The sequence below is a fragment of the Microcaecilia unicolor genome, chromosome 1 (genome assembly GCF_901765095.1).
Source record: "Microcaecilia unicolor chromosome 1, aMicUni1.1, whole genome shotgun sequence".
NCBI classification, from domain to species: domain Eukaryota; kingdom Metazoa; phylum Chordata; class Amphibia; order Gymnophiona; family Siphonopidae; genus Microcaecilia; species Microcaecilia unicolor.
The window spans coordinates 240,474,081-240,490,914 of NC_044031.1; the positions used below are offsets into that span (position 1 = coordinate 240,474,081).

The 16,834-nt window shown below is 44.4% G+C and overlaps 1 protein-coding gene across 2 annotated transcripts in view; it reads left to right on the plus strand.

Moving 5' to 3' along the window:
• PDCD6 (programmed cell death 6) overlaps positions 1–16,834 on the plus strand; it is a 70,778-nt gene that overhangs the window by 10,812 nt on the left and 43,132 nt on the right. For both annotated transcript variants that reach the window (XM_030205038.1, XM_030205043.1), the window contains exons 2-3: positions 5,836–5,897; positions 13,158–13,202. In XM_030205038.1, the coding sequence (XP_030060898.1) occupies positions 5,836–5,897; positions 13,158–13,202 (107 nt within the window). The remainder of the gene's footprint in view (positions 1–5,835; positions 5,898–13,157; positions 13,203–16,834) is intronic.

Sequence of the window (16,834 nt, forward strand, 5' to 3'; positions counted from 1 at the left end):
GGATATACATGGTGGCGCCAGGTCCCTTCCCCCTTCCTCCTCCTCCTCACAGAACTTTGAAAAACAAAAATACTGAACAAGAGCATATCTCTGCTGATGTAGCATTGTGGAGGAGAAGGGATGTCTCTGGATTCAGCCACCTGATTGGAGTCAGAAGGCCTGTGGGCTGTAAGGCTGGCAAAATTTGAGTATGAACTTTCATTCTTCTCTGCTGTTCGGGTTAGTGCGCCTGCGGTGGTACACTATTTCTTTTTGCGCAGCTTGTGTGGGGGCCAGTGTGGGAGCGATTTTGTCACGCTTTTTTACTGTACCTTATAACCCACATTATCATAAAAATTCTAAACAAGGAACAAGTCATGTACATATCATAAAGGAATAAATGATATTAAAAAATAAATCCTTTAAAATCACAGCAGAATTCACAGCAGCAACATAATCAAAACTTCAACTGTTGCCTTCATTGTTCCATTGGCTTATATACTTGAAGAAACGTTTTCAGTTCCTTGAATTGTTATATTTTGTAGTGTACGAAGTTCAGTGGGCAGAGTATTCCACAATTTTGGGCCTATAATATAAAAAATGGGAGATCTATACTCCTCTAGTCACACAAGGCAGTGAGATGGTACATCAAGGAGGTTTTTCTGAGAGGATGTCAAGGAACATGTTAGTTGGTAAAATCTCAGAGTAGAACATAGAGAATCTTAATGATAACAAGCAACAAAATCTTAAACTCAATACAGCATTGAATAGGTAACCAGTGTAATGATCTAAAAATTTGAGAAATGTGACTAAAACAAGAAGTCCCTGTAATCACACTAGCTATAGTTTTGTGCAAACCATTACAGTAATCCATTAAAGGACAAACGATAGCTTATAAAAAATACTTTACGATTGCTCTTTCTCCTTTTCTGTCTTTGCAGCTTTCAGGCCGTTGTGGTGTAGACAGCGTTGGCTCCCTTGATTGATGGAAGTGTTTTGTCTGGCTTTGTGGTTTCGGGTCTCTGCTCCTTCTCGCACAGCAAATTCCTGCACAGAAGAAGCCTGGTTCTTGCTGCTCCCAGGTCACTCTCAGCTTCTCAGCTGCCCTTGCGGCCTTCTCCAGGCTACTCGTCCCAGCTGCATTTTCAGTCTGCAGCTCACTTCTCTTTCTGAGGCCTTGGCTGTGCTGGCATTGGCTGTCCTCTTTTCCTGTGGGGAGTGTATTTCTTCCTTGTCTCGAGCAAAGAGGCAATGTCTCTTCACAGTTGCCTGGCCTGCTCTTTCCCAGCTGAATAGGCAGCCTTTGGCCTGTGCCTGTACTTGCAGGGGTGTTTGCTGCCCTCTGCTGCATTTACTCCTGATAACTGGATTGTGAGGTTCCTTGTTTTGTTAGCTGTGGCTCCCCATGCCACGACTGTTTTTCTCCTTCTTGAGGCATGGCCATTTTTCTTCTCTCTGATGCAGGGGCAGCTGGCGGCCCGTGTTTACATGAGTGATGTGCTGCTGCAGCAGCCACCTTTGGGGCACGTTGGTCATCCCGGCATGGTCTCCCTATTTGGCAATCCCATGTGGCATCGGGAACCTTAGACTCTCGGTTGTGTGACCTGTATTTTTGTCCTTTGTGGCATTGTCTGCCTTCAGCTCCTGACTGTATTCGCAGACTTTGACTTCAGCATATTGTAACATTTACACCTCGTAGCTCTCTGTGCCTTTAGCCACCTTGGAGCCGTTCCAGCATGAGCGATTTCCCTTCAGATTATTTAACACCTCGGAAACAACTTACCCCGCCCTAGGCCGCTTGGATTGTTCGATCTCTTACGTGCCTGTAAGTGGTTAACGCGCATACGCCATGATGGGATGCAAGCTTCTCACGGGTGGAGCTTTTGCTTGTGCGTTGTGACGTGCGAGATAGCGAGAGTCGGGCTGTCGCCCAGGTGGTTTGGTGCAGAGCAGGAGCTACAGCAATGGAAGCGCCGTGAGCTGTTTGTGGACGGGAGGGTCTCTGGCCCTTCACCATGGTGGTCCACAGGATTACGATGAAGGATTGAGGCGTGGTAAGTGGCTGCGGTGTATCGGGGAACTTTGCTTCTTTGCGTGCATTGCAGGGGGGGACTTGCCGGGCCAGAAGCTTTTGGCGTGGTGGTAGTGCTCGCAGCTGAGTTAGAGGGAGTCGAAACTGAGCTTAAACTTTTTTTTTGGGGGGGGGGGGAATATATCTCGAGGTGCTGAAGTAGGAAATTGCTTTCTTTCCTGTGGTTGGTCCCTTCTTTTGACGTCGCGTTACCATGGACGGAGCGATTATGAAGCCTACGAACACTACAGGGCTTCACTGCCACAGAGTCAGCTTCAGAACGTTGGAGGTGCGAATTATTATATTAGATATGTGTAGGGGGAGTAGAAGAGCTGCTTGATGGTTAGAGCAGCAAGCTGAGAACCAGGGGAACTTAGTTCAATCCTGCTGCAGCTCCTTGTGATCTTGAATAAGTCATCTAACCCTACATTGCCTCAGATACACACTCATGCCCAGATGATCAAAGCTCTGTGCTGTTCCAAACAGTGCTCTAAAAATAGTGCTGAAACTGCACAGGGCTTTACCACTCCTATGATCAGAGATAATAGAATGCAAATTTATATTTGCTATTATCTCTGATCATAGGGTAAAGTGAGGGAGGATTGTGCCTGAGCGCTGCACTTGTTTGACTGGTCTGGGCTTTTGACAGCCCAAACCTGTCAAACACAGGAGCTTGAGGTCCGTGGGACCACCAGACTCCAAATAGCATGGCCCTGTGCCCCCACCGAACCCCAAGCTAGTGACACGGCGGCTGGAGGCCCAGTGGACCACCAGTCCCCCCAACCCAAGTTCAGGAGGGGCTGGAGGTCCGGCTAGTCTCCAGCCCCCTAACCACCCCTCGCATTCCCCTTCAAAAAAGCCCTGGTGGGCCACAAATCAAACCCCCCAAACCTGGTGATCTAGCGGCCCTCTTTCCGCCCCCCCCCATACCTTTGTTGAAGGAGGGAGGTACACTCCCTCCTCTTCCAGCAGTGCCGTCTTGAAAATGGTGGCGCCCTGCCCAGTGCATCCTGGGATGCACTGGGCGGGGTTTCACACCATATGGGATGCACTGGGCAGGGCTGGGTGCTTCCATTTTCAAGGCAGTGCTGCTAGGAGGGAATGTACCTTCCTCAACCAACAAAGTAGGGGGGGGGGGCAGGAAAAAGAGCCGCTAGACCACCAGGTTTGGGGGGGGGGGGGTCACTGGCTGGGGATTGAGTTTCTGCTTCTGAGGGGGGCTTGTATTGAGGGGAATGGGGGCCCTGCTAGCATGCCTACATAGGGTTTGCTCCTGCCAGCGCTCCAATGTTTGGCTTGCTGATCATTGGGGAGGAATATTTTTAGCATGCTTTTGCATGCTATTTGGCAGTAAGAGCCCTGTTTGGCATTCATTTGCATGCTAGTTGCCTTCAGAGTCCACAAGCATGTTTTCATGTGCTCGGGGGCTCTGATCATGGGGTGTGTAAATTCTTTTTGTCCTCCCCAAGTAGTAACTAATTACCCATAGCCTGGAGTGTCCACCACTCCAGGCAATAATGTACTTATCACCCACTAAGTGAGGAGACAAAAAGATGCAGAAGGCTATGGATATATGAGAATAATAATAATTTATTTCACTTACCAAGCAATGATTTATTTTTTTTTTTTTTTATTTTGCTGCATTTATATCCCACATTTTCCCACCTATCTGCAGGCTCAATGTGGCTTACAATATAATACAACTATAGTCACATTGATGGAATAGAGAATCAGAGTGTATATAACAGATAAGGTGCATAGGAATATTATGGCAATCATAATACAGGGTATAATCAGATAAGCTGAGTAGTACAATCAATTCTCATATGAGAGACTAACCGTGACACAAGCGTGACCACTGACATTAGTTCTCTGGCTAATTGGTCCATGGTTCTAACTTTTATAACTTCATGTCCCATATACTTATCATCCTATATAATAATTTGCACCATGAACATTCCATGAAGCTGCCTGGGTCCGTGCCTCCATTCTGATTGGCTGTGCCTGGGACTGAAGCCTCGGATGTCATCATCCAGAGAGCCCAAGCAACAGCAGCATTCTGACAGAGAAAAAAAAAGTAACACCCTGTCAGAAAACCTCCCCTGTCTCACACATACTACTACTATCTGTGACACACAACACACACAGTTCACCCAACACACACAGTTCCCCACCCCAAACACAATTACTGACACACACACTCATGCAACATCTAAAACCTCCTCCCCCCCGTCATTCTGACAGAAAAAAAACTGTACCATCCTCTCGAAAACCCTCCCGTCTCACACATAAACACACAATCTCTCTCTGTGACACACAACACACACAGTTCCCCAACCCACCCCCCCACAAGGTAACTGTCACACACACACACACACAATTACTGACACACACACATTCATGCACCATTGCAGTTCATCAGACCCACCCCCACCACTGTCACTGTCAGAAACACACACACACAATCTATCACATACACAGTTACTGTCTGAATCATATACACACAAACTGAAAAAGCCAAGAACTACACAAACAGCTACCCCTCCTCTGTCAATAGAACAATGATGTACAACACTTAGGAACTCCACTCAAACACAAACTATAAATAAAAAATAAACATATATTAAAACAGTTCAGGTCAAAACAAACACAAATAGATAAAACCCTTGCTAGCACCAGTTTCATTTGATTGAGAAACAGGCCTTTCTTACTAGTTAAACTATAATTGCAGAATCATGTTATAGCATTATAGAGTTATTAACCATATTCTTCTGCAAAGCATATTTCTATTATTTCTCCATGTCAGCTGATTTTGCTCTTTCATAAGCAAAAAAGGATATGAGATTCTGTGTCACACTTGTTGACCAGCTTCTCAGTGACTTGCCTTCTTGACCTGTACTGTGAGGCCTAGCTTTACTCACAACTGTCAGGCTGCCATAGCAGTCCTGTCATTTGGGATTCATGTCCAGCATGTCCCATATCTTCAGGTGGTAACAAAATGCAGGGACTAGAATGGCGCTAATAGCCTCTAGCGTCCGAGTTTGCTTCTGATCTGCCCATCAGATTGTGAGCCCTCCAGGTACAGAAAAATAACCTAGTGTACCTGATTGTACACTGCTTTGATATACTGCCTGTAAGCAGAAAAGTTTTATGTGAAATTTAAATAGAATAAATTGGGGCTCAACAAAGTTTCTAAGGATCTAGAAGCCTTGCTTGGAATGACTGGAACTTGTATGTATTTGGCATATTAAATCACACATTTCATTGTGTGTTCAATGTGAATTACAACAAGCTGTTTATTACAGTAGCAGGGAAGGATTGGATAAGAGGCTACTGCTCCCCATATCGCTCATCTATCTATGTTGTATTTGGCAATGGAGAGAGGTTTTAGGCTTTGGTTGCTGGGCCAGTGGGAAAGAAGCTAAAATCATGTTAAAATTTTACGTTCAGTAGCAAGTGGTAGAAGAGGAGGCTGTATCCTGAGGTGCAGCTGCTTTTCTTTCCTTCCAGTTCTGATCCTTGCCAAAGTAGGGACTGGGATGGGAGGAGGGAGGGGAAGGCCTGTGCACGCATCAGAGGCACCACTTTGAAGTTTAGGGGGGGGGAGGAGGGAAAAGTATGGAGCCAGCTGCTTTCCACATTCTGATCAAGCTGTGCATGTTCAGGTTACAAAACTTAGGTGCCAGCACCTGGGGTTTGTCAAGCTTTGGAATAAATAAAGGTATAACAGTGTTAATATTCTTTCCTCTTCAAATAAATATATTCTTGTTTTTCTGTCTTTTTAGAGTTGATAAGGACAGAAGTGGAGTGATCTCTGACAGTGAGCTGCAGCAGGCCTTGTCCAATGGTAAGAAATACACACCGGGGCACTTTTACTAAAGTGTGTCACGCAGTTAGCACAGAATTTAGCACACTAATACCTACCACTTGTTAAACATCCTTCGTTAACTGCCTAGTGCCAGATGAGGTGGGGGTACGGGTGGAATTAAGAGTGGACTGTGTATTACAGAGTTGGCGCATGTTAATTAGTGCACGCTGACACTTGTGCAGTTAGCATGGATGCACTTAATGTGTCCTCAAGAAGAGGCATTAAGGAGCAGTTGTGTAACTGGATGCCCACAATTATGTGTATGGAGGACATGTGGTAGGCGTCTTCTTTTATAGAAAACTGCTTTACTTTAACTAGCTATTGGGTTCTCCACCCAGTTCTCGGGACACACCCAAGCCAGTCTGGCTTTCAAGATATCCACAATGACTATGTATGAGCTATATTTGCATGCACTGCCTCCATTGTATGCAAGTTTATCTCATGTATATTTATTGCAGGTATCCTGAAAATCTGACTGGCTTGGTGTGTCCCGAGGACTGGGTTGAGAACCCCTGGCCTAAAGCATAGACGCCAGCCATAAAGCTAGTGAAAATGCTGCAGGTACCCTCGTAATGTATAGTATTCTGTAAGTTAACGTGTAGGTGTGAGCCTTGCCCATGCTACGCAAATACGCACTAGCAAGTGTTTGCAGATGGCATGCTGACATATACACATAAGTGCACTTATATGCTAGTATTCTAAATGTTTTATGCATGTGTTATGCACATAATGTTAGCACCTACGTTATAGAATTGCCCCTTAAGTGTGTCTGCACTAACTGTGAATGAACTTTAACACACAGTAAGGAATTATTCATGCAGTAATTGCAGGGCACATTCTGGACACACTGCCAACAGTTATGCACATCCTTTGCCCTTACTGTTAATTTTGGCTGTTAATGTTCAGTAAATGCTAAATCTTTTCACATCCCACTTTGTGGGGTGAACTTAAGGTGTATAAATGACAAGACAAAATTTTATGACATTTTAAGTGTGTCTGTCACACAGTATCTTTAAACTTTTCATTTTATATTTATTTGAGGAACCATCTTTATGAGCTCTGATCATCAAGAAAATTATGACATGACATAATTTTTAAAATGACGCTACTAGGAATTTGCACATTGCTGGCATTCTACATCCAATGTGCGCAGCAGAAGTGATAGGGAGGTTCAAATCCAACATAGCAGAGCTGGTTCCTTAGTTGAGCTAGTTTTCTACAGGTGCTGCCAAGTCTGTTGCATCAGTTTGTTGATGTTTTTGCTGTATTTTCAGGGACTGTGAAAGCATATATGAATGATTAGAGATTGATTTGTTTCAACAGCTCTCTCTACAAGTTAATGATGTATTGACAGTATGAAATGTTATTGTTGGTGGTCTTTTTTATATTTTGTATGTTTTTATTGTTACCCACTTTGATTTAAAGTGGGCTATACATTTTTTGAAATAAAAAAAAATAAGTATCCCAGAACAGAAACAAGTACTAGTTTTGTACAATTGTTGTTGAGGTGGTGGTGTGATTATCTGTTCAGTCTTTCCACAGTTAACTACTGGATTCAGATGGGAGAAGATCCTAGTGATAGGAGTCAGTGGACTCACTAGATAACATTCATTATTTTTTAAAGTACTCCATTGTGGTTGCATTGGTTCTGTGAGCTTCAGGCATATCTACAACACTGGTGCATACTACTAGCTCAGCCCTACAGAAGAGAAGGTTCAAGATTCATTTTATTTGATATACCACCTATATAATAAGTCCAGATGGTTTACAGTATCATGATAAAATAACAATCAGGTGGACAATACAAAACACAAAAAGTAAACAAAAGAATAGAGGGAGGAAAAAATGACAGCATGTTCCAAGAATTGGTGATAGGGGGACTAGAACAAGGGGGCAGTAATACATCTCTCATTCAGTTGGGAAATGCAGGCCATTCCAGGAGGAAAAGAATATCAGTGGAGGAAACAATCAGTTCTACAAGGCAGTCTAGAATGCAGCAGAAAAGTAGTAAGCTTTTAAGCTAGGATTTACGGCAACTCTGGAGCTGTTGGAGAGGAGCCCCCCTTCATCCATGCTGGCAACTCTGGGGCTGACCCCTCCCCCTCCCCCATTCTCCCAGCCTCTGCCTCCTGATAACCACACATTTAGCAGTAAACAGTTGGAAGTGGAGTTGTGGGGATGTGTATGTATGTGTGTCAGGAGTAGGGATAGAGGTAGAACTGGTGGGGGGAGGGGCATTGCTGGGGGAGAGATTGTCCACACTGGAAAGCTGCTCACATGGAACAGAAGCAACCTTTAAGGAGCATTATTGCTGAGGAGAAGATTCTCCAGCAGCCCTGTAGTAGGATCAATTTAAAATTTGAAAGTCTGGTTCCTTTTTTGGGGTGGGGGGAGAGAGAACAGTTGAGGAAGCTATTCTAGATTGGGGGGGGAGGAATTGTAGACTCCTCCTGGGGGAGGTAACAGGTATTGAGAGAGGCTACTGCTTTGGGAGGAGGAGTAAAGGAGAGATTCAGAGAAGCTACTGCTAAGGATGGGGATGTGACACCAAGGCTGCTGGGGTGGTTGGGTAGGTGCTGAAGAGAGGCTTTAGGTTGCGGGTGGATGAGCAGTGGGGAGAGGTAGCTGCAGATTTAGTCTCCTGTTGCCTCAGCAATTGCAGGCCAAAGCCTCTCTCCATTGCCAGATAGGCTGTGGATGGATGGGCAATGGAGAAGAGCAGTATCGTCTTATCCACACCTCTGTTTTTGTCGTAGATAGCTTGCTTGTACATCACAGTAAGCATGTTATGAATGTGTGATATATAAATGAGCATAAATAATTCCAGTCGTTCTGGGGCTGGCTCCTAGATCCTAAGAAAATTTGACAAGGCCTGATGTATGGTATCACAAGGGGCACGAGAAGAGAAAATCATAGCTTCATTCTTTGGTTCCTGCATAATGAACCGATATTAAACTTCACAATCAGTTACAATGTGTAACTTAAAGGAGAGTGAGTTATCAAGAAAAGGAAGGTGAGGATCCAGAGGATAAAGGAGCTGTATGAAAAATGTGAAGTCAAGGGCCTGGCGCAGTAGGGTCAATAGAACGAGGAAAACATTGTAGAGTATTGGGCCTGATATAGAACCCTGAGGAACTGCTGATAGTGGTGTCTAGGTGTGAATGTCTGAGTTGAAGGATGAATGACAAAAGAATGATCAATAAATAGGAATAAAACCATGCCGGTGCACTGCCAAAATATATTTATTTAGATTTGCAAGACAATGAAGTTCTGTATAACTGACCAAGTTGAAGGCAGCCGACAGGATAAGGAGGAGGTCTGCTTAGTTGAATGATAGATCCAAAGGCAGTTTGGCAAGGATAGCGTACACTGATTTTTTTTTTTTCTTCAAGATAGTCAAAGCGGGGTTGCTGCAGATTTCTCCAAAATCATGTATACAAAAGGTAGACTAGAGAGGGGTCCATAATTGCTAATTGAGGATAGATTCGTTTGGGGGTCTTTAATGTGGAGATACATAACTGCCTGTTTCCAGGTGGCAGGGAAATTTCCTGCAGATAAACAGAATACCATCGAGTGAAGAAATGGAAGCAGAGGGTGAAGAAAGACCGATAGGTGAGCTGATATAGGGTAATTATTAGTTGTATGTTTAAGATGAGGCTACTTTGGTAAGAACAGGTCCTGTCTGTCTGTCCTGATTTAGATTGTAAGCTCTTTTGAGCAGAGAATGTATTTTCTTCATGTTCATTTGTGAAGCGCTGCATATGACTGGTAGCGCTATAGAAATGATTTATAGTAGTAGAGAGTATAAGTGAAATATTGAAGAGGTCTGAGTAGGAAAATGGTGGGGGGGGGGGGGGGCATTTACTGCTCGTGATACCTGGAATAATTTATTCAAACAAAACCTTAGTAGTGGCCTCTCTGATATTTCCTCCTGGATAGGAGACCACAAGCTTTATGTATCCTGCATAATTTGAAGCCCTTTGGATTCCTAATCATGGCTCTTGTATCCTTTTCAGCCTAGCATCAACACTACCCAGATCCTTAGGGAATCTGTTTATCTCTGGGAGTTCTTACAGATAGCTCCCTTTCATTTAGTCCCCACATCTCTCATGTGGTCCAGAGTTCTTTTGGGTCCTAAGAAAAATTTATCGCTTAGGCCCTTGGACTACAGGGCTTTAAAGACGGTGATCCATGTATTCATCTTGCAACATTTGGACTATTGTAACTCCCTTTTAGTTTGTGTTCCCCTCTACTCTCTTCAGCTCCTGCAACTGATTCAGAATACAGCAGTGTGAATTTTTTATAATGCCAAATATGATCATGTTACCCTTCTGTCTGCACAACAATGGTTGCCAATTTCCAGTAGAATACAGTTTAAGGTTTTGCTTTTGGCACATAAAGCTTTTATACAGGATTGCCATAAATACATAAGTTTTGCCATACTGAGGCAGACCGAAGGTCCATCAACCTCAGAATCCTGTTTCCAATCCAGGTTACAAGTGCCTGGCAAGATCCCAAAACAGTACAATACATTTTATGCTGCTTATCCTAGAAATAAGCAGTGGATTTTTCCCAAGTCCTTTTTAATAATGGCTTATGGACTTTTCTTTTAGGATGCTATCCAAGCCTTTTTTTAAACCCTGCTAAGCTAACTACTTTTACCACATTCTCTAGCAACAAGTTCCAGAGTTTAATTACACGTTGAGTGAAGAAATATTTTCTCCGATTCGTTTTAAATTTACTACTTTGTAGCTTCATTGCGTGCCTCCTAGTATTTTTGGAAATAGTAAACAAGCGATTCCACTCCACTCTTTATTTTATAGACCTCTATCATATCTCCCCTCAACTATCTTTTCACCAAGCTGAAGAGCCCTAGCCGCTTTAGCCTTTCCTCATAGGGAAGTCGTCCCATCCCCTTTATCATTTTTTTCGCTCTTCTTTTTACCTTTTCTAATTCCGCTTAGAGCCTACAACTAGTGGGAAAATGTGGGGTATAAATGTGTTAAAATAAATAAATATCTTTTTTGAGGTGCAGTGACCAGAATTGCATACAGTGTTCAAGGTGCGGTTGCATCATTACAACTTTGCCTTACCCTTCACTACCAATTGTAATGTTCTAGTACATATTGTGTTGTCATTGCAAGTAGTATACCATGCCATACTTTGTATTGTTCGAATATTTTTATTGCTCTAATTGCCTATTGCTCATGTTTGATCTATTCTTACTGTACACCGCCTTGAGTGATTTTCCTTCAAAAAGGCGGTAAATAAATCCTAATAAAAATAATAGTAAATAAATCATGGAGTAATACAAAGGCATTATAATGTCCTCATTTTTGTTTTCCATTCCTTTCGTAATTATACCTAACATTCTATTTCCATACTTGATCTTGTTTTGTTTTTTCACTTTTTCAGGGCATAGACTGTAGAAGTCTGCCCGGCACTGTCCTTTTTCTCCAACTTCTGAAGTTGTCATCAAATCCCCACTCTAGCCCATCCAAATCTGTCCAGCCACGATCAGGACACAGACCATGTAAATCTACCCAGCACTGGCTTTGCTTCCCAATTGGTGGTGTTGCCATATAATCACCGCTAAACTTCTTTGGATCCATTCTGTCTAAACCGTATTCCTTTGTGTTTATCCCATGCATTTTTGAATTCTGTTACCGTTTTCATCTCTACCACCTCCGGTAAGAGGGCATTCCACATATCTACCACTGTATGAAAAAGTTCTTCCTGACAGTTAGTGCTTGTCATTGTGTAGAAGGTAGGCCCATCTCTGAATAGCCTCTAGTTGTTCAATCCATGAGAGGTTTGCTTTTTTTCAAAGACCCCTCAAATCAACATCGTCCTTACCCAGCTGATGAAAGCGCCTTTTGAGCCACTAGATTCCTATCCTCTGAAGTATTTGACCTGGAAGGTCTTGTTTTTGGTGGTAGTTACTTCAGCTCACAGTCCCTAGTAGCGGATCCACCTTACATGAAATTTCAGCACAACAGAGTAGTTCTCCACAGTCAGCCTAAGTTCCTTCCTAAGGTGGTGTTGGAATTCCATCTTAACCAGTCAGTCGTCCTGTCAACATTCATCCTCGGACATCGTGCTGATCCTGGAGAAATTGCACTGCACACCTTGGACCGCAAGCGAGCCTTGGTCTTCTACCCAGAGCAGACAAGGCCCTATACAGTCCACTCAGCTTCTTCTTTTGATCCCAACAGGACGGGGGTAGCCATCCGTAAAAGCACTCTTTAAGTTGGATGGCAGACTGCATCACTTTCATTTAATGCCCAGGCTCGGCTGAGTCTTGATGGCCATGTCACGGCTCAGTGTCAGAGCTATGGCTGTGTCAGTAGCCCACTTGAGATCAGCCTCCACTGAAGAGATTTTCATAGCTGCAGCATGGTCTTCAGTTCACACATTCACATCCCATTACTGGCTTGAGCAGGACACCTGACTCAACAGCCGGTTTGATCAAACAGTTTTGCAGAATTTGGGGTCTAGAATCCACCTCCACCCTCCTTAGGCCCATTTTATTCTGTTCTAGGCTGCACCTCCACAAACAGTGTATATAAAGTTTCAGGTTAATTGATCTTTTTGGTCTCGCCGTTGCAAGTTCCTATCCTAATGTTGTTTTCCAGTGAGCTTGGTAGTTAGGGATTCCCACATGTGAGAATTATATGGCCTCCTTGTCCTCAGAGAAAGTGAAGTTACTTACCCTGTAGCAGGTGGTGTCAAAGGACAGCAGGCCAATTATTCTCACATACAGTTTTTAGCTATGTTGTACTACTGGTCCTGTTTCGTGAGTTGGGTGGAAAGGCACCCCCGCATGAGCGGTGGGAACACCACCTCGAGCTCTTAAAGAGGTACTACATTAGGCACCATTTCAGCACCTGGCTCCATGGATGATATCACCCACATGTAAGAATAATTGGCCTGCTGTCCTCAGAGAATACCTTCTACAGGTAAGTAACTTTGCTTTACTACTTCCTTGGTGAATACTATCTGAGTTAAATTTTGCAAGCCATAGTTACTGTATGTTACAAACTACTGTTAACATATTTTAAATGTTTTCATTGCTTTCACACTAGGGAATTTATTGCTTTAACATCTATGCGGGGGAGCCCTGTGGTGCTAGCATTTCTGTGTATCAGATCGGTTTTGTTGAAAAGTACATTTTGTACCTGCTACATGAGACTTGAAAGGATGAATATATAGTTTTACAAAGATTCCTGTCTGTTTCAGGTACATGGACCCCTTTTAATCCAGCAACTGTTAGGTCTATTATTGGTAAGTAAAGTTTCTGCAGCTTTCTAAAATGTAATCTATGTGCTGTCCCTTATCCTTTGTGCAACTTCTTCTAAAATTCTTGGCTAACATACTTGGTTGGCGTGGTGATAAAAAATTTATTAGCAGCTGCATGTATATTGGTGAATAGAAGTCCTGTTAGAAACCTTACTGACAGGCTATGTAGTGGGGGAGGGGACAGGGCACAGGAGACTGGATAGATTGGGCAGCGTCCACATTGGTACCTAAGTAAATTACTTTGTGAAGGGTGGAGTTCTTGTTGAACATACAAGATCCAAAACTTACTTCTCATTTGCTCAAAATGGTAGAGCACAATGGAAGAAGACTTCTTCCTGAATAAAGAGAATTTTAAAATGTCTGTAAAAATAGAAGTATGAAGAATAAATATTATAAAACTACTACTAATCATTTCTATAGTGCTACAAGGCATATGCAGCACTGTACACCATACACAAAACCAGGGGCTTTACATAATTGCTATGATCAGTTCAGCAGTAGAACTTGCTTCCCCTTCTAATTAATTATCCCCAGTTGCTCATTGCATTAAGCATATGATTTTTAAAATATTTATATTGGACCTCCCTTATATTTAGCAAGGTTTCTCACCCCCATCTTCCCTCACATTCCTTTAAGGTCTGCACAAGGCAATTTTCTGACTCTTCTGTGCCCTCTACCATATGCCTTACAGTAAAGAGGATGGGATTTGATATACCACTTTTCTGTGGTTACAATCCAAGCAATTTACATATTATATAGAGGTACCAATTTTGTACCTGGGGCAGTGGAGGATCAAGTGACTTGGCCAGTTTTCACAAGGAGCTGCAGTGAGACCTGGTTCTCAGGCCACTGCATTAACTATTAGGCTATTCTTCCTTAGCCACCAGGAAACACACTCTTGAGGTATTTAGCCCCTACTCTCTCTATAGAATAGTCTTCGGATGACTTCAGGCTCCAACCCTTCTACGTTTTAAGGCAAACCTAAAAACCTGTGATCATTTCTGTTTTTGTTAGGTTTTTTTTTTCCACTAGCATTTCCCTATTCCTCTCAGCAGCAGATGAATCCAGAAACTTGTGGCTTGTGTCCATCTTCCCAGCAGGTGTAGATATAGAATCCTGTACTGAAGACAGTGATCCTGGACGGCCAGCCCCTCAGTCAGTCAGTATATCTCTATCTCCAGCAGGCAGGGAACGGCTTCTCACCAGTATCTTTATTCTTAATCCTTGAGGACCTCTTGGGCTGGTTTGGCCAATTGAGGAGTGTTTGTCCAGTAGGCGCCATACTTGACTGTCTGGATCCCTGCCTCACCCCAGTGTCCCTTTTTTTCCTTCTAGTTGGTTCTGTCTGTCCATCTTTTGGGCTCAGTCTTTCTCTCAAAAAAAAAAAAAAACAGCAAACCTAAGACACACAGGCAGATGGTGCAGAGACCTGACCGGCCTGCACAGGAGTTTAGCGCACCACATTGTGCACAGCAAACCCTGATTTTGGGGGACCGCTGCAGGGGAGACTCGCGTCCCTTCTAACAGCTGTGGTGATTGCCTCGTTTCCCTTACTTTTTCTGGCCGTCGGGAGTCTTTGCGTAGAGGAGCATGGTAGCTGAGACTGTCAAACACTGCTCCCGGTGTGGGAAATGTCATTTGGTGGTGGATCTCTGCCCCGCGGGATGCACTGAGAGCCTTGGGGGATCCAGTGGGTTATATTCTGTGGAGGTTGTGCTTTCCCACACTGACACACCAGGAGCACACACCATCTTGTTTTCTCTTCTGAGGCAGCGACGGGGTTTCCTACTACGGATTCTTCATGCTCTGCAGCACTGCAGGAGGTCAGTTCTGGCGGTACCACTTTGGGGGCGTTTCTGGCTGGGTCAGTTGGGACTCTGGGGGGTGATACTGCTGCGACACCAGGCCTATCTGCTGAAATGGTCTGTGCCTCAGCCTCCCCCTCTGCAGATGGGAATTCGTTCGACTGACTCCACGGGGGTCTTGGCGCAGTCCTTGAACCCCTCATTTGAGGATCCTGCACAAAAGAGGAGATTCATGGCCTCCGTGAAGTGGGGTCGATGGCCCTCATTTCTCCCTCCCCCTTCCCTTGTGGCCTTATCAGGGGAGTCTTTGCACCCTTCTCATCTAGATGAGTTGGAAAATGAGGAAATCATTCAGGAAGAGCCTGATTACCCCACGGCCATCCTGTATTTTTCATAGAGAGGCGTTGTCCTCTCTTATCTTGGGGGCTTTTGAAGCACTGAATATTTCTGATCCGGAAGTGCAAGCCACAAATAGGGTGAACTTGAAGATGGGGAGTACGCTGAAATCCTGTAGAGCGTTTCCGGTGCATGAAGCAATTCGAGAGCTTATTACGGCTCAGTGGACTTACCCCGATGCGAGTTTGAAGGTGGCGAAGGCTATGTCTCGCCTCTATCCTGTGGTTCAGGAATGGGTGGAATAGTTTTCCCTTCCTAAAGTGGACGCCCTGGTGGCAGCGGTCACTAAGAAAACCACTATTCCTGTAGAGGGTGGTGTGTCATTGATGACTGAAGGCTTCTTTGCAGCGCTCCTTCAAGGTGTCCGCTCTTATCTTGCAAGCTTCTATCTGCAGTTCTTACGTGGCCAGGGGGTGCCTTAGCTGGTTTCAGCAGACGCTGGAGCAGGATCGAGATTCTTCCTCTGCCTTGGTGGTGTCCGCTGCCCGGTTGAAATCAGGTCTGGTGTATTTGGCAGACTCCTTGTATTATTAAGTACGGGTCTCAGTCAAAGAAATGTCTCTGTTAGTCACGGCCCATTGTCTGTTGTGGCTCCACCACTGGGCAGCTGATATGACATACGAAGAAGTGCCTCATTTAAATTGCCTTTTAGGGGCAAACTGCTCTTTGGGGAGGACCTTGAGAAGCTGGTGAAGGATTTAGATTACTCCAAATCTCAGCGCCTCGCAGAGGATAAACCTAAGTCTGGCTTGAAGTGCGAGGCCTCGACCCCGGGATGTGAGATGGTACCGCCTGGACCGTGCATGAACTGGTTTCCAGCGTTCTTGATTCCAGCTGTGGGCTTCCTTTTGGGGCAACAAGAGGAATGTGGGTCCCATGGCCCATCAGGGCGCTCTTCCCAATGATGGGGGGGGGGGGGGTCAGCTGACTCTGTTATTATGAGGAGTGGGCCAAAATCACCATGGATCAGTGGGTCTTGAATATTTTCCGAGATGGTTGCTAGCTAGAATTTTCCTCTCCCGTCGCAGATTTTTCTTGGAGTTGCGGTGATTTGCAGTCCAGGCCACATTGCATTCTCTGCTGGATCTGGAAGCCGTAGTGAGGCCACATTGCATTCTCTGCTGGATCTGGAAGCCGTAGTGCTGGTCCCTCTCTACAAAGAGCAACAGAGTCAGTATTCCATTTACTTTGTCGTTCCCTGGAAAGGAGGATCCTACCACCCCATTTTGGACCTCAGAAAGGTGAATCAGTTCCTAAAGGTCAGACATATCCGCATGGAAACCCTTCAGTCAGTGGTAGCGGCAGTACAGCTAGGAGCGTTCCTTATGGATTTGGATCTCAAGGAGGCCTACTTGCACATTCCCACTGGCTTCCTCATCAGTGGTACCTTTGCTTTGTGGTTCTCGGTCATCACTT